This window comes from Prosopis cineraria, unplaced genomic scaffold (assembly GCF_029017545.1).
Source record: "Prosopis cineraria cultivar Desert tree isolate PC_DT_omini unplaced genomic scaffold, ASM2901754v1 PC4, whole genome shotgun sequence".
In the NCBI taxonomy this organism is placed as follows: Eukaryota; Viridiplantae; Streptophyta; class Magnoliopsida; order Fabales; family Fabaceae; genus Prosopis; species Prosopis cineraria.
Window position 1 is genome coordinate 7,094,141 of NW_026555335.1, and position 18,807 is coordinate 7,112,947.

Genomic DNA, 18,807 nt, shown 5'->3' on the forward strand with positions numbered 1-18,807 from the left:
AATCTCAATTCCCCTCACTTGGAGAACTAAAATCAATTTGTTCAAATTTTGTTAGGGTTTACCTCTCATTGATGATGGTAACAGTCATAACTTCTTCTGTGCTCTTCGCCTTGTTGTGGACAGTCAAGCAACTGAGCAACAAAAGTTGTTTCCCCAGAGTGCAAGAACGAAATGTGTGAAACCTATAGTTTCAAAAATTGATGATCAAGAGGAAGGCACAATAAAGTGGAATGAATTGTTTATATTTGAAGTTCCTCGAAAGGTATTGGATGGAATGTTTGAGCATGAAATTATCAATTTTTTATATTTGTTAACTAAAAGAAACTTCAAAGATAATCTTGGGCAAAGGCTGTGCTCTCCACATTCGGGGCTTGCTTGTTTGAGCTTTCTTCGTGAAAAGATCAGTTTTTTCCTAAAAAATTATTTTTGAGAAATGTTACAATGTTTAAGCTTTTAAAAATAATCAAAATCTGAAAAAAGTAGATTTTTGATTATTTTGATAAACTACTTTAAGTTGCTTTTGAAAATATTCAAGTGTGACATATGAGAAATGTTCATAAAAATATAGAGATACATGCAGGTATCATAAATGTTGAAAGTGACTAAATAATACATCTTTTTACGGTTGTAATCAATGGCAAAATAATTTCCTTTTATAAAATCTCTATGCAATAAATCACTTTTCATAAAATCTCCAAAACTATATGAAAAGCTTAAACAAACAAGCCCTTGATGTAAGAATTTCTTGCAAAAATAGCCATTATGATACTTGTTTATTAATAATTCATAAAGAAAATGTTTTTCCCAGGAATTCCTAAAATTCAAATTTCCAATAGCAAGTTTAAATTTATTGTTTGAGTTACTGTTCATGTAAGCATTTGTTACATCTCTGTGGAGTTTGCTGCACATGACATTTCATTGACTAATTATCTTGGTCCAGGCCCCTGCTAAAATGGAAATAGAGGTCACAAATCTGGCTGCTAAAGCTGGAAAAGGTACATCTTGGCCACTCTCTAGAGCAGTACTATTTTTAATCCTAGTTGAAGACCCGTGGATGTGGTTTCTCATCGATCAATCTGCTTTCTTCCAGCTTCCTCATTTCTACTTAAAGCTTATTGCAATAAATGTTTACAAGAGAACAGTAAAATATCTTCTATTTTATTTGTCTTTGTTTGAACTAAGCAGCTGAATTTTTCCTTTCTTGTTTGAAAATGAAGAGTTCATTAATGCATCAAGTAAAATAGATATATGCCTCTTGAAAAATCTAATTAAGCTCATTATTCAACTGATTCAGAAATATTGCTAATTCTGTTCCAGCATTTCTGGACAGCAATCTAGGTAGGAGTGTTTTTGGTTTCATGAGTTTTTGTTCGAGGACATTTTTCATGAATAGGAAGACAGTAAAAGGACATGCTTTATTACATATATTATTTAGCAGCTTTTCAACGTTAGTTTTGCTATTTTGTGTCTCTTTTATATTATTTTTTATTTATTCTAGAAGACATTCTTTTATTAATTTTTATAATTCTATTATCTCATCATGCAGGTGATGTTGTGAGTTCCATGTCTTTTCCTGTTGGACCTGATGCCAATATTTTAAAGAAGGCCACTTCTATGAAAATGGTTCATCATCCATCTGATGTTCAGAATGTAATGTCATATCCACTTAAGAGAATGGTCAGTTACATAGTTCACATCATTTTTACGGTGTTTGTCCTCTACATGGATAGAATTTTGTTCTTATTAATTGTTCACTGTCTTAGGTTCAACAAAACAAAGTTGAAGGCATGCAGAACGGAAGCCTTCTAGTTTCAACATCTTATGTTGAAAGAAATACAATTGCAAATCTTCAGAAAGATGTGAAAAGTGACGGTGATGCTGATGGAGATACAGGATTTTGGGTTGGGCTTGGCCCAGATGGTGAATGGAAAAGTGTTCGATCATTGCTTCCACTTTCTGTGGTTCCTAAATCCTTAGAAAATGAGTTCTTTGCAATGGAGGTTGTCATGAAAAATGGCAAGAAACATGCAATTTTCCGTAGTCTTGTTACAGTAGTGAATGATTCAGATGTGAGATTGAACATTTCTACATGCCATTCATCTTTGAGTCTTAGAACTGATTTCTCACATGGAGTTAGTGGTGATAGTAGTGCTGTTGAAGAGGTATTTCAGAACCAGTATTATCACCTTCCATCTGGTTGGGGTAACAAATGGCCAACTCACCTTGAAAATGTTGGCCACTGGAGTACAAGGGACTTCTCTTACTCATCAAAGGTTGTATGTTTATTCAAAATTTTAAACCACTTGAATTGAGTTTCTATGTCTACCATTATCATGTTTGTAATATTTTTCATTCATGTCATTTTGAAGGACTTCTTTGAACCGCCACTTCCTCCAGGGTGGAAATGGATGTCAGGATGGACCATAGATAAAAGTCAGTTTGTTGATAATGATGGCTGGGGATATGGTCCTGACCTTGTATCCTTAAAATGGTGGCCTCCTACTTCGAAGTTTTCAGCAAAAAGAGCCTCTGATGTTGTGCGTAGGAGGCGATGGATTCGTTCAAGACAAAATCTCTCTGAACAAGGAGTAGATTCCATGCAGAGTGAAGCCACTATCGTGGATCCTGGTGCTGCTTCTGTTTTGTGTTGGAAAAGCACATCCAAAGACTCTGATGAATGTTTACAAGTTCAACCTAGATCAGATGATCCAAAGTTTTCATATTCATGGGGCCATGTAGTAGCTGTTGCTTCAAGTTCTATGTATGGCAAAGACCAGTTCCTATTAGATGAAAGTTCTAAACAGAATTCTTGGACGCCCAACTGCTTCTTGAAACTAAATCAGCTTGAAAAGAAGGATGTACTTCTGTGCTGTTCTCCTAGTAGTGGAAATATGTTATTTTGGCTTAGTGTAGGAACAGATGCTTCAGTTCTTAATACTGAACTAAATGCACCAATATATGACTGGAAAATATCCATCAATTCTCCTATGAAGTTGGAAAACCGGCTTCCAAGTCCTGCTGAGTTTACATTGTGGGAAAAACCAAAGGAAGGAAATTTCATCCAGCGGCATCGTGGTGTCATATCTTCTCGCCAAAGTGCACATATCTATTCAGCAGATATTCAGAAACCTTTGTATCTTACTTTGTCTGTGCAGGGTGGTTGGCTTATGGAAAAGGTGATGACTGTGTCTTGATTTTCATGTCCTTAAATCATATGTTTAATAAATGTAGATATATATATACACACAAGTTTATTGTGTTTGTATCTATTGCTGATTCTCCCTTACTGCTTGATTCAGGACCCCATTCTTGTGCTGGATCCTTCTTTTACCAATCGTGTCACATCATTCTGGATGATTCACCAGCAAAGTGGAAGGTTTGTGAATGAATTTGAAAATGGGGAGAGAGAGAGAGAGAGACGAAAAGAAATGTTGAATCAAGTTATCTTCAAGTGATTTGTTGCATTTTCACTATAATGAATATCTTTCTAAAATAACTTGTTATCTTCTTTCTTTAGATTGTTCTTGAACAATTCTGAAGAATGAACCGTATGAGCTTATTCACAGAGGAGTGTGATACCAAGACGCAAATGGATAGTTTTTGGTCTGGAGAATGAATTCATGCTGTTTCTTAGTTTAGTTTTTATTGCTGATGCTTATAGCCAATTGATTTTATCTAGGCGGAAATTTATATGATATACTGTAGCTTTGGCTGAAGTATAATCTCTCTTTTAGCATCTGTCAACTCCCTAATCATCATATTCACAGGAAATTGCGTGTGAGCATTGAATATGATATGGGTGCGACAAGTGCTGCTCCAAAAACTTTAAGGCTTTTTGTTCCTTATTGGATTGTCAACGAATCATCTCTGGCTTTGGCATATCGTGTGGTGGAAGTGGAACCATTGGAAAATACAGATACGGATTCTGTTTTACTCTCTAGAGCAGTCAAGTCTGCCAAAACGGCCTTGAAAAATCCTTTAAGTTCAATGGATAAAAAGCATTCTATTTCAAGGAGAAATCTTCAGGTACTTGAAGCTATTGAAGACAACAGTCCATTTCCTAGCATGCTTTCACCACAAGATTATGCTGTTCGAAGTGGACTTGCAGTCTTCCAATCTCAAAAAGACACTTGCCTGTCACCCCGGGTGGGTATTGCAGTTGCCATGCACCATTCTGAAGTGTATAGCCCTGGGATTTCTCTCCTTGAGCTGGAAAACAAGGTGCCATAAATGGATGTAATATATGATTGCTATCTTTATATTGGTGTTTCATATATACTCATTTCTCATTCTTTTTTTTTTTTTTACTATAATTCATTGGAATTTCTCAAGTTCATTTCATAATGATGTTTCTTGGAACATGATTTTTGCTAGGAGCGTATCAATGTCAAGGCTTTCGGTTCAGATGGATCTTACTGCAAGCTTTCTGCATTATTGAACATGACTTCTGACAGAACAAAGGTTGGAGAGTCTGTGCTGTTACTTTGGAACTCTATTTGTTGTAGATTATTGATACGGACATTTCCAAGCTTTCCTTAGAAGTTAAGCTTTTAAAATAAATTGGTTCAAGATATATCAAAACCTAAAAGTGAGCCAAGAGTCCAATCCTTGTTATATTTATGTGGTCAACTGTATTGTGTGGCTATTACTGAATTCACTCCTATGAGATATGCTATTCATTTGGAAATATAACTATGCCCAATCAGGCTTTTTAAAGCCTGCAGTTTAAACTGTGTCGTTGACTTGTCCAATTTCAAACAAAGTCTTGACAGGATGAAGTTGTGGAGATATTGATAGAGGAAGAAGAGATAATAGAGAGAGAGAAGAGGCAGACGGAAGGTAGAGAGAAAGAGACTGATTCGTTTTTCATTTTCAAAAACCCCATTGCCCCTATTTATAGAGAATACATCCAAATACCCAAACTACCTTTTTATCCCTAATTCCCTTACGATTCCTAATTCCCATGTATCAATATAATCCCCCTTAAAAGATATCTTTGTCCTCAAGGATTAGTACAAAGATGGAAAATTAAACATATATCTAAAATTAGATTTCTTCTGGTGCCATCTCCTCTTAAGCATCTTCAAATACTTTTGCTTTGTCTTCAACAATTAGGGAGAAGACATGCGAATCTTGGCAACAGTGTGCACTACTTTATTTTTTGCCACACCAATAGCATGTCACCTTATGCCTACAATCATCCATTTCATGCTTTGAAAGTTGTTTTGAGGGCCTAGAAGACACCACACTAGAGATGCTGATTGAAGGGTTTTGTTTAGGGGTGTCTGATGATGGGCTCGTGGTGGATGTGGGCTTAGTAGCCGCGTCAATGGTGGACATAGGCTTAGTAACCAGGTCACTAGTGGACATGGGTTTAGTAATTGGGTTACCCTTACAACTGGGTCGCACTGGGTGCGTGTTTGTGAATCACACGAATGGTTGCCATTTAACATCGGGCTAATTTCATTGCGCCGACTAAGGAAGACGGTTGAAGGCTTAAAACACTGTTGCACATCAGTCCACAAGCCTCTAATGTAGCAATTCACGGCTTCCGCCTCTAATAAGTCAACTTCCATGAGCAACTCATCGAATTTCTCCCCATATTCTTCAACAAAGTCTTGCAACTGTAGGTTCTTTATCACAATCATAGGTTTTTAATGTTTTATATCCCCAAATTTGGTTTCCATTTCATGGAGGTATTCCTCCCAAGATATCTCATCCAAACACCTCTATTTTGTGAAGGCTAAGTGCCAACATAGGGCATGTTTTCTCCAAGTGGATGCTAAGAAGACAAGACGTCAAAAAATTGGTGACTGCGGTAAGCCTACCCTAAAAAATCCGTGCCATCAAATTTAGGGAATGCAACTCTGCAACTCTTGGTAGGAATAGAGTATGAGTTGGGTGGTGTGGGAAGGACCTGAACTGAGGTTGGTGGTGTGAAAATCGGGGGGAGGGGTGCTGAGGTAGAAGGGGTCGCTAGTTGAGAGGAAGGGGGTGCTGGTGGGACAATTATTAAGGGCAGAGGACAAGAGGTTGCAGGTTGAGGGAGAGCAACAGAGGGTGCTTGGAAAGGTGGCTGGGAGGGTTCACCAACTTCAAGTGGAGGGGAACACAATGGTTGGTTTGCTAGCATGGTAAGCTTATCAAAAATCTCCTTCATAAACTGAGATAAGGTAGTTTTAATCTCAGATATATTGTTAGTGTGAAGAACCTGTTGAGTACTTTGAAGTAATGTAGATTGCATTTCCAAGCAAAGTCGCCAATGCATTCAGTGGAGGACCTAGTCTCTGGCGAAGACATGGCTGTGATGCCTTGGTAGAGGAAGAAAAGGAGGGAGGGAGGGGGGGGAGAGAGAGAGAAGAGGCTGACGGAAGGTAAAGAGAAAGAGACTAATTCATTTTTCATTTTCAAAAAACCCATTACAACCTAAAGCCTCTATTTATAAAGAATATATTAAAATGCCCAAACTACTATTTTATCCCTAATTCCCCTTACTATTCCTAATTCCCATGTATCAGATATGGTAAAATTAAATTACAAGTATCTTTTAAGACCTGATTTATGAACACTTTATTTTCCTTTTTATAGTGCTAGGTTTTCTCTAATTTCATCCTTTCTATAAGTCTATTTTTTGTGTCTGTCTCTGGAGAAACGATTGTCAGACATGTTTCCATCTTCTTTTAGTCATGTAATGGTTTCTTTCTTGGATAATTAGAAAAAATCCAGGGGCTCTACACTCTGAAATTGTTCTAGAAGGAAAATGAAGCAAATGTAGTGTGGCAACACATGGTATTTACTGCATTATGGTGTATCTTGTTAAGAATGTATCTTTATGTTTAGAGATGATGTGGGAAAAAATGGTTTTCATGTTCTCGATTTGTGGCTCTGCTTACAATTTTATTTAAAGTGCCACTTTCCTAATAGAGATTCAGCTGCTTTGCTTCTTTTGGTGTTTAAAGGACTTATTGTTTTTATTGTGCATTGGAGGATGTTTTATTCTTCCTTTAGTAACTGTCTTCTTCCTCAACAAGACCTTCCTCTGTCATTAGAAAAGAATAATCAAGATGGTTCTTTTTTTTTTATATGTAAATAATCAAGATAGTTCTATCATTTCGTCTTTATTCAGATCTTATGATTCTTGTATTTTGTAGATAGGATTCATATATTCTTCTAATATTAGTAAATTTTTATTTGTATGGCTCTTTTGGTCTAAATTTAATTTCCATAACGATAGCTAAATAGTTTGATTTTTTATGGAGAAATTTGCCTGTGGAAATGGATTTTGTTTAAAAGCTTTTAACTATCAGTTTATTTGATGTCCAGGTTGTTCATTTCCAGCCACACACGCTATTCATTAATAGGGTTGGATGTAGTCTATGCTTGCAGCAATGTGGTTCTCAGGCATCCATATGGATTCATCCTACTGATCCTCCAAAATCCTTTATGTGGCAATCATCTGCCAAAGTGGAATTGTTGAAGGTATGCATTAATTTTTGTTATTGCTTGCTAGCTTGATAGGTGTATGGCATGTTATATTTACCTAATGAAAGACCATATATTGTTTCAGTTGTGCATGGAGGGATACCAATGGAGTACGCCATTTAGTGTGGACAATGAAGGTGAAATGCGCATTAGCTTGAAAAGCAATATAGGAGATGGTCTAATGCAATTAAGAGTGCTAGTAAGAAGTGGTGCCAAGAGGTCACGCTCTGAAGTTATATTTCGTCCAAATTCATTATCAAGTCCTTACAGGTTCTTGTTCTCCCAGTTCCCTTAAAAACTATCACAATGTTTCCTTCCAATTTTTTGTTTTACTATCTTGACATTAGATATGAAAAGAAAAGAGGAACATCCCATACTTTTTTAATTGAAGCTTGTGGTGTTATTCTTTCTGGAAAAATGCACATGCCTGCATCAAATTTTTTTCATTAGCAATGCCCTCCCCACGGGGAGGAAAAGCTATCACCATTCTGGATTTAACTCATCTGAATGTTTCCCCGTTAACCCTCTAAGAAGAGATGCAATATCGGACTCCTTAATTTGTAACATGATATACTCCCATTCATTTGGAAAATTGACGAAAACCTTGGTGAGTGTCTAATCATGAAAGTCAATAACTACAGAATGTTTAAATCTGACAAGTTTAGTGGAAAAAATATTATTTGATATTGATTCAACTATTTACAAGGTTTTACAGAGCTATATATAACAGTACCACTACATAGAGTAATAAATGATAATTTAACCTCAAACTACCAACTACTACCCACTATAAGTATAATATTTACATGTTTTAACGAAATCCTGAAGAGTGATAGTTGAGCGAGGATGTTTTCTGGTTTGCCAAGTTAAGGGTACTGTTGTTATCAATGACCATTCCTTTCATTTGTCTTGTTGGATATTCTGTGACTACTGGAGACAAGGTTCCCTGAATCTTGTGGTTTAGTGACCAGATTTCACAGTATCAATTCAACGTTGGTTATTTCCATTCTTGTTTCTTGATTTGATTTCATCTTAAATGTGCATCATTTATTTATTTTGTGAAGTTCCAGTGGCTGGGCTGTAGACATGGCTCTATTTAAATCTCACCTGTCATTTGAATGAAATTGGAGAAGAATTCAGACAATTGCTTCTGTTTTCCTTCAAGACTTATTTGTTAACTCATACAAATTGAAGTGTTAGACTCAACTTTTAACAATGGAAGAAGTTGATTTTCTGTTTCCCAATTACTTCTTCTAAATGTTACCTTAATGATCTTTATTTTGTAAACATCTGTCATCTATCTTATTCTTACCATTTATAAATGTTCTTAGACTATATACTTTGTAAGTTAATTTACTTTTGACCCCCAGGATTGAGAATCATTCAATGTTCTTACCTATTCACTTCCGTCAAGTTGATGGTACCAGTGATTCTTGGCAGCTGCTTCTTCCAAATGCTGCTGCTTCATTTCTATGGGAAGACGTTGGGAGAAGACGTTTGTTGGAACTCTTAGTAGATGGATCTGACCCACTGAAATCACTGAAATACGATATTGATCAAATTTCTGATCAGCAGCCCATTCATGTAACTGATGAATCGAACAAAGCATTGTGTGTAACTATTGTAAAGGAAGAGAAAATCAATGTTGTCAAGATCAGTGATTGGACGCCAGAAACTGAGCCTACAGGAGTTCTGAGTAGAAAGTCTTCATCACCAACGTCTCAGATCTATAAAAGTGATTCTCAAAAGCAACAACCATTGCCTGCTGCAGATTGTGAATGCCACATTTTTTTGAGATTGCTGAGCTTGGAATATCTGTTATTGATCATACACCTGAGGAAATATTATACCTGTCTATTCAGAATCTTGTTCTGGCTTATTCAACTGGTTTGGGCTCTGGAATCAATAGGTAGGATTTTGCATTTAGTTGACTATTGTAATTGTACATCTTAGAAGTTGATTATGTCTTGTATGGGATATCTGGTGAAAATATTGTTCAAGCCCACTCATCAGTTAAAATGACTTGGCCTCTTGTTTTGGAATTTTAGCTAAGTATTATTCCTCTTTTTTTATGGTTGTACACGGTCATTCACTAATGAAAAATACAATTTGTGTTGTTCTGTGTTTCAGGTTTAAACTCAGAATGCGTGGGTTACAGGTGGACAACCAATTGCCATTAACCCCAATGCCTGTTCTCTTCCGTCCACAAAGAGTAGTGGCAGAAACTGACTATATCCTAAAATTCTCCATGACAATGCAGTCAAATGGATCGCTGGATCTCTGTGTCTATCCATATATTGGTCTTCATGTGAGTAACCTTAACACTGTTAAATTTTACTTTGTAAAAAACATGTCAATATTTTGTTTATGAATGATGAGATTCTGATTTGTTTCATATCATGCTTATCTTTTGACTGGTTCCTTATAAGCAGAGCCCAGAGAATTCGGCTTCCTTTTTGATAAACATTCATGAACCTGTTATTTGGCGCCTTCACGAAATGATACAGCAGGTGAAGCTCAGTAGGTTGTATGATTCTCAAACAACTGCTGCTTCAGTTGATCCAATCATTCAAATAGGGTAGGCAAGAATTTTATTTTCTTTGGGACTTGTATGGTTGTGTTGATCTCCTTGAAATTTTACATGATAGAAATTGGAATTACAGTGTCCTCAATATCTCCGAAGTTCGGTTGAAGGTGTCTATGGCTATGTCGCCCAGTCAAAGGCCAAGGGGTGTGCTTGGGTTCTGGGCGTCCTTAATGACTGCATTGGGGAACACAGAAAATATGCCTGTAAGCATGTAATTTCTTGCCTGTAAGTTTCGATGATTTGAAGAATTATCATAAAAAAATTTCTTCTTTCTGAATTGTGGTTTCACTACAAGGAACTCTTTTCTTATTTTCTAAACTTTTCTAAGTTCTTAATACCACTAATTGAACATTGTCCAATATTTCCGTGACTAACAGCTTGTTTGGTCAAAATACAATAGGAAAATATCAAAATAAATTCAATATTTTATTTCCCTTATCTGCAATTTAGCATCTGACATACGCACTTAGAAATGCTGAGGATTCCCAGAAAACCCATCTTGGGATGCTATGCTTTTTTCTTTTTTAATTCAGTCTTAGATCTGAGGGAGAGAATAATAAGATAGTGCTAATCCAAACAAATTTACTCCTTAATCAGGTCAGGATTAATCCAAGGTTTCACGAGAATGTGTGCATGAGGCAGAGTTCTATGATTAGCATGGCTATTTCAAATATCCGGAAGGATCTTCTAGGCCAACCACTTCAGCTGCTGTCAGGTGTTGATATATTGGGTAATGCAAGTAGTGCACTTGGACATATGAGTAAAGGTGTGGCTGCACTATCAATGGACAAGAAGTTTATTCAAAGTCGGCAGAGACAGGTTTGTTTAAAGATTGACCTCGTTACTCTACAGTAATGTTTCCTGGATTTTGTCATTAATATAATAGATATCATTATTCCTAGAACCCTAATGTTTAAATAAAGACACTACACCTTTAAGCTAGCTCCCTTTCTTTTCAAATGCATTTTCAGTGTCAGTGTGGGAAAATCCCATGTGTATGACTGCTGTAACCATTGCAGCTATTGAGTAATCCCTATCTTTAGGAATTGGCTTGCTGTAATCTTCTGACTTTAGGCATTAGTTATTGTAACTTGCTAGGTATTAGTTTTTTTTTTTTTCTTTATTTCATAGTTTCCTAGTATAGCTGCATTTTGCTGTATATACCAGGGCAGTACACTTATTTACCAGTAGAATACAATACACTTTTTGTCAGGCGGAAACAGTGCAGGGCTGTTGAACATTTTGATAAACCAGCAATTTTTTTCCATGGTAGTTGCTTTTTAATTATAGTGATCCTGCCCCATAAAACCCCTTTAAGTGGAAATAGACAATGATGGATATTAGAATCTATTTTCAATGCATGAGCGTGCTTGTGCGCGTGCGATTGTATGTGCACTCACTTGTGTGTGTTTGGATTAGTACATTTTGGATTCAAAATCTTTGATTTCATGTATTTCAAATTCATACACACAAGTAAATCTAAATCTATAAATTTAAAGAGCTTAAACAAGAGATTTGGCCCAAATTCAAATTTATATGTATCAAAACATACATCCATGTTTTTGGAGGGGTGTGGGGGGCTAATATATCCAATTTGAACCCAGATAATTACATGAATTATGAATAAGATAGAGTCAAATCCCTCTGCTCGAAAGGTGGTTGATGAATGTCCTGTTAAAGAATATTATTAAGTAAACTGATTGACTAAAAAGATTGCCTACCATATCAAGAAAAGGTCTTAGAATGGTTCTTTTAATCTAAAAAGTTAACACTTCACCTCATGTTGAAGGGAGCCGAGTGGGGCTACTCACAACTGCCAAAGTGAAAAATTTACTTTAGCCACTAATCGTAGAAATTTTTTTTAGCTTCAGCTCAGGTGTGGTTCATAGAGTTATAGCCTAAATTGGTTCATATGATTTGCTTGCCATAGCCAGTGGTGACTTCTTTTACTACTGATTTTTTTTTTTTTTTGTTTATTGCATGTTGTACTCTGATAGGATGTTGATACATATATTCCATTTTGACAGGAAACCAAAGGTGTGGAGGACTTCCGTGATGTTATCAGAGAGGGAGGTGGAGCATTCGCTAAAGGTTTATTCAGAGGCGTAACAGGCATATTAACAAAGCCTCTAGAAGGAGCAAAAAGTTCTGGCGTTGAAGGTTTTGTTCAAGGCGTTGGGAAGGGAATTATTGGTGCAGCTGCACAACCAGTGAGTGGAGTTTTGGATCTTCTGTCAAAAACAACTGAAGGTGCCAATGCTATGAGAATGAAAATTGCAGCAGCTATCACATCTGATGAACAGCTTCTCCGGAGAAGACTGCCTCGGGTAATAAGTGGTGATAATTTGCTTCAACTATATGATGAATACAAAGCTCAAGGACAGGTACCTGTCGCTCAATTTGCAGTAGCTTGCAGACCTAGAGTGCTTTTATTATGTAGACATGAATTTTCAGTTATTGACATGCCATGGGTATATGTTGTAACCAAGTCAAGATGTCAATTGAATCCTGACAATTGTTTGAATTCAACTTGATGATCGTACTCTTATTCCTGACAAAAGGAGTGTTTTAATTGCGTATATCACTTGCAAAATATATGAATTTTTTTCATTATTGTTAAGTAAACAGGCTGAAAGTTTTGGTTCTGTCAGATTATGTCATTGAGGATCGAGCTGAAGACTAGAACTTCTTCAGTTGTTTCGAGAATCCAGTTCTGCCCCTCTTTTGCCTGGTTTACTGGTCATTGCTGATGTTGGTTGAGACTGCAGAACAGAAAATCAACCATTGCATTTGTATCAGCTTTTGAAATTCATATCCACGCACTTTTAATCACGTTGTAACTTTATTTTCCCCTCGGAAGTGAAGAGACCCAGTTTTATTGGGCCAAGGCCCATGAAGGTGTATAACTGAAAGAATAAGGAGAGTATGAGAGAAAGGAGGGACTGGTATGAATTCCAACGGTGAGTTCCTAGCCTAGCCACCTCAGTGCATGGAACGTGAGGGTGTGTGGTTAGAGAAAGTTGTTGGTAGTATAGGGAGTAGAATTGAGAAGGCAACAAGAAAATTAGTAGACTTTTGTGAAGAGTTTTTAGGCTCCAAATGCTGAGGAATATATTTTCTTTCTTCTTTCTATCATGGCACTGGTTTTTCATCTCTCTTTCCAGACAATTTTGTGTCAGAAGTGTCCATCACAAGTTTACTAATTTTATCACATTCACCATAATTAGTCGACCATAACTTCCTTACTTGACCACCTGTTACTGGATTCCAGAACTTATATGTCAAGCAGCCAGTTAGTGAATTTGCATGCGTTGGATGGTCTTTCTAATGAAACTTGTTTCAGACTCTTTTTTTCTTTTCTTTTTTTTCTTTTTTTGGTGTAATTGCATTAATTCAATTATCTTTTGCTTACCTAATTTAATTTCTTCTTCTGGACTCTTGCATTTTTTGCATTCTTTTTAGAGTGATTCGTTTTATAGATGATGACAACCGTCATATTTTTGTTTTCAAGGTCATATTGCAGCTTGCAGAATCAGGTTCATTTTTTGGTCAGGTTGATCTTTTCAAAGTTCGTGGGAAGTTTGCATTATCAGATGCCTATGAAGACCACTTTCTGCTTCCGAAAGGGAAAATCCTTATGGTCACTCATAGGAGAGTCATACTTTTGCAAGTAAGTACTCTTAATTGAGAATAACGGATAATGATCCATATTCTCCAGCGTGCACATACTAAGAAATTTTTTTGTCAATATCAGCAACCTTCCAATATTATTGCTCAGAGGAAGTTCAGCCCTGCAAAGGATCCTTGTTCAATATTGTGGGATGTACTCTGGGATGACCTTGGAACAATGAAATTGACAAATGGGAAAAAAGACAGCCCAAAAGCTCCCCCTTCACGGCTCATTTTATATTTGAATTCTAGATCATTGGATTCAAAAGAAAATATTCGCATTATAAAATGTAATCCTGAATCGAAGCAAGCTCTTGAAGTTTATCTTGCAATCGAACATGCAATGAACACTTACGGGCGAAATGCATCAAAGGTACCGTCTTGTATTTTGCCTTTATATTCATTTGTACAATTTCTAGTTATTACACACACAAACTGAATTTATTTACAACTCACCGTGTCATGCATCTTTCAGTGAAGCTGGAGATTTCCCTGCTGAATCTCTTCAAAAGCATAGTTTGAATCTATTAATTCTAGTTTGGCCCAAAAAAAAAAAAAAGAATCGATTAATTCTAGTTTCTGCATGGTAAATTCAATTTAAAATACGTAGTCTTTGCTCTGTGCTGCTCCTGTTCTTCATTCTTTTACTTTTTTAAATAATTGTTTAATGGTGGATTCTTTGGTTCACAATAAAGAATCAAGTGCATCAGTTCAATCTAACCAGTAACATTTTCTCACAAATCTATGACTTGTTGGCAACGTTATACTGGTGGTGGTTTTGTAATGTGCTGGTAATACTTCACTAATGTATTGATCCCTAACAACTAATGGTGACAATATGTCATTACCAGCACCATAAGTAGAGAAGATGTAACACATTACTATTTACACCGGTGCACTGTAAAGAACGCCTTGTTAATATATATTCGAGTCTGTGTGGTTGTGGCCCAACTCTGTGATAAATTCCTTTTTGCAGGGAATGCTGAAGAAAATAGTGGCAAAGCCATATTCACCAAGTGCTGACAGCTCCAGTGGTGATTTTGTACCTAAAGAAGGGGTTTACCCCATGCCCCCCCAAATGATGCATGGATCAGTTCCCCTTGCTTCAACTTTTGGAAGCTGTACTAAGCAGTATGAGTGAGTGTGCATTGGACATCATCAAATGCCATAATCAAGAATTGCTTCATATGATCCTTAATTTAGGCCTACTTGCCTCCAGTCCGAAAGGTACTATTGTGCCTTACTTTTCTCACAATTTCTTACTCCTTCGTATTTCTGTTTATCTTAGGGCCAAGGAAACCAGGTAGTAGAAACTTGAACAAATTGTGATTTAACCTGCCGCCATTTTTTTTTTTTTTGGCATTTTTGCTATGGCACGCTCCCTAATGTTTTCTTAGGTAAAATTGTTTACAGAATCTCTGCTCTAAAAATTATGAAATATACGAAGTTGTATGCATCTATGTTTTAGTGTTGAAATGGCTCCAAAAGAGGGTGGGGGGCGAATGTTCTCATGTTGATTCTTAGGCATAGGGATTGTACATTTTTTTCTCGACACCTTTGGAGATGCATGACACGATATTGTGATGTGACGTGTAACTATTATCTATCATTGTTCTCACACACATTTTTTAGTCATCAACCATTTGTAAGTGTCTAACGTGTTCATACAATTCTGATATAATGTAAGTAGAAAAATACTTTCTAGAAAGGAAATGAGAAATGCATCTATCTCATTTTCTTTCTAAGTACATTTTCTGTTTCTTTTTTCAGAAAATACTTTTCTTTATACAAAACATTGCCTGATAGTATCTTGAATTTCTAGATTCATGTTACTGATTAGTAATTAATCACAGGTCGGGCTGAGCAAACTAGTTTGAACTTGCTAATGGGCATATTTGATGTCCTGAGACGTGCCTTCAAGTGGCGGTTTCTTGCTAGGACACCCAACCTCGAGACCTTTCAATTCCATGGGTCCGGTGTCCCCTCATTTTTCCCGCCACTTCGCTTGAGATTTGACTCTCTAGGCATTCTTTTTATGTCCCTTCATTATTCGTGTGTGTGTATATGTAGTGAGCAAAATCGTTTCACTTTGTCCATATACAGTATCATATCACAGCGAGGAATATAATTGTTCTCTATTGATTTTTATTATTGATATTATAAAGAAAGGCGAAGTTATACTCGAGTTCTGTTTCAGGCCAAAAAAAAAAAAATACTCGACTTCTGTATATTGTTATTGTAGTAACGATTTAAACGGTACCCAGAAGAAGGAAGTTACTATTTTTATTTTATCTTTATTTGTATTTTAAAATGATTGTCATGATAAATCTGATGCAGAAGCTGATTTCATCTAATCCACACGCTCATGTAATTAGATAATTAGTTCTATGATAATAATAAATGAACGACAATTACATAAATAATTTTTTTACGTTTAGAATAATTCTTAATTAAATTTATTGTTGTTTTCATGGTTGGATATAAAGTTTTAGAGGTGACTGGTGAGATCGAAAAGGTTGACTTGGTTGAGGTAGTAAATAATTGGACGACGTAAGTGTGGTTAGTGCTTGTAGTGGAATCCATGCTTAATTACTCATGCAAAAGTTTAAGATAGTGTTAGTGATTAAAATGAGTCAGAATATTTAATGGGATTGTAGGACGAGTCCAACCTCCTCTCTTTATCATTTCTTTCTTCTTCCTTCACTTCTCAATTCTTAAATCATTTATATTAAATTTAAAAGATCATGATGTAATTATTTTAAAAACTGGTTGAAGAAAATAGTAAAAGAAAGTTAAGGACCTAACGGCCGAGAGATCAAAGATGGTGATTTAGAACTGTACTTGGGTTGTCTGGCTTAGGTCTGTTTTTCATTAGTTAAAGATCAATAAATCAAAAGTTTATTTGAGAAAAATAGGTTATTATAATAAAATTTGTCTCTAGATATATATTTTTAAAAGTTAGTTTAATAAATTAAAAGTACTTTTGAATACTCTTCTAGTTTAATTTATGAGAAAGAAAGAGTATTTGTTTTTAGTTTTATTTATAAGGTATTTTCATGATTATTATGTTTGTTTTACCACTATATCTCTATTAAATGTTAGAAATGTTATTAAATGTTAAATTATTTTAATTTTAAAATATGTATATTTAAATTATACTCATTCTAACTATCATGAGCCTAGTGTTGTCATTTATTGTCACAACTTCCTTACGTCAGGATTGAGTAATTTGCATGCTTGCTGTCTTGTCGTTTCTTAGGCTCCGTCTTCCAAAACAAATCATAATTCTTTGCCGCTCTATCACCATCATGGTAAGCTATTATCTTACCATAGAAAATTGACAGGGTAAAACTTTGAATGATACTTTGCCAACAAGAGATTGCAATCATCTTAGAGATAGGGAGATCTTGTATTAGTCTTTTATCCAATAAATGTGTCCCTTTCATGAGTTTGGATTTGTTGAACATAATGGCTCTAGAATTATTACAATTATCTATACTATCAAACAAATTATAATTTAATTAACCATCTACAATTTCACAGTTTGTATTATTTCACACATATGCATGGCTTAATCTTTAATAAAGTATGTATATTTAACAATAATAAAGTTGAAAACTTTAAATAGAGTTAATCATGTTTAAAATTTTCCTTGGGTCAAATGAAAATGTTAAAAATGGCTTATAAATAAGATTAAAAGAAGCATATTATTACTAAGAAAGACATTGATTTTTATGATTTGTAACTTCTACCATACAAATATAATATATTATAAATGTTTTAAAAAAATATGTGATAAAAATTTTAAATAACAAAATTTGATAGGTTAAAAAAATATGAAGTTTGATATATTAAACAGAAAATTATATAAATAATTCAATATATATTAATACTAAAGATTAACATGATTAATTGTTTAGTATATAATGCACAACTTAATCTTTAATTGAATGTACACACACTATCTAGGAATAGAATAGCCAGATAAAAAAGGATTAAAGTTCAAATTTTCTCCTGTACTATTTCCCCAATAACATTGAACACCATGTATTTTTAAGTAGGGTAAAATTTTTCTTAAATTATTTTTAAGGGAACAAAAATACCCTTATGTCAAATTGTCGTTAGCTGCAGATATTAAATCTAACTTGGCTTCTCATGTGTTCACGTTTGACATTTTGACCATCAAAGTTGGCATGTTCTTTGGAGAGAGCTGATTTGTTTATTTTTGGGCCTTTGGTTGCTCCTAAGATGCATGTTGTTGAAAATGATTGTTTCGTTGTTGAATTTTGTTAACTTTAACTTCTTTTTAGCACTTTATATATATGTGTGTATATAAAACTTGTTTTTAGCGAGCATTTTACAATAAATATAGAGTTTAAGTAGGTGAGCATTAGTGATATAGCATAGACAATGAGGAAAGCGAAAATGAATCATTAATAGATATATAAAATTGACCGAAGAAATTCAAGCTAAGTTCAAATCAGATAGACTTCACCTAAATACCTATATTTATTTTTTTTATTATTAATAAAATAATATAAAAAAATAAGAATATTATTTTTTAAATAAAAATTGAAATTAAAAAATAAAAATAATATTTACAATTTGAGTATTCTGATCAACCCTAGTAAGCGTGAAAGCTTGTGAAATTAAGACTGAGTTTGATTATATGAATTCTTTTTACAGTAAGATATTTTAAGCTCAACAGAATTAATCCAAATAAGCATGACTTTAAATTTCTGGCTTTACATTAAATATTTATAGGAGATAGTAACATATAGTTTATATTTGGCGATAAAATTTTCTCCCATTTTATTGCTTGAATGTGAGAGAGTATATAATTGAAGTAGGTGTTTTTTTTAATTATTATTTGACCAAATCTAAGCATGTCTCTGCAAAACTGAAGGACTCTAATTTAATAAGAAATTATTGTAAAGAGATAAATTCGGATAAGGAAATTCTCTCTCAAATTGTAGAATCTTATTATATTATTATTATTATTATTATTATTATTATTATTTTGGTGACAATTCCATCAGACAAATAACTGTCTCCCATCTCGTTTGAAT

General features: G+C 34.8%; 1 protein-coding gene across 1 annotated transcript in view; it reads left to right on the plus strand.

The window, feature by feature from the left end:
* Positions 1-16,029, plus strand: part of LOC129309216 (uncharacterized) — a 79,965-nt gene extending 63,936 nt beyond the window's left edge. The window contains 21 exon segments of the mRNA XM_054950651.1: positions 56-262; positions 941-995; positions 1,547-1,677; positions 1,764-2,273; positions 2,370-3,176; positions 3,300-3,376; positions 3,768-4,221; positions 4,375-4,461; positions 7,324-7,479; positions 7,568-7,752; positions 8,853-9,268; positions 9,271-9,391; positions 9,613-9,790; positions 9,915-10,060; positions 10,146-10,272; positions 10,667-10,888; positions 12,097-12,453; positions 13,581-13,739; positions 13,824-14,111; positions 14,715-14,965; positions 15,592-16,029. Of these exon segments, the coding sequence (XP_054806626.1) occupies positions 56-262; positions 941-995; positions 1,547-1,677; positions 1,764-2,273; positions 2,370-3,176; positions 3,300-3,376; positions 3,768-4,221; positions 4,375-4,461; positions 7,324-7,479; positions 7,568-7,752; positions 8,853-9,268; positions 9,271-9,391; positions 9,613-9,790; positions 9,915-10,060; positions 10,146-10,272; positions 10,667-10,888; positions 12,097-12,453; positions 13,581-13,739; positions 13,824-14,111; positions 14,715-14,879 (4,848 nt within the window). The 3' untranslated portion in view covers positions 14,880-14,965; positions 15,592-16,029.
* Positions 16,030-18,807: the final 2,778 nt, after the last annotated feature.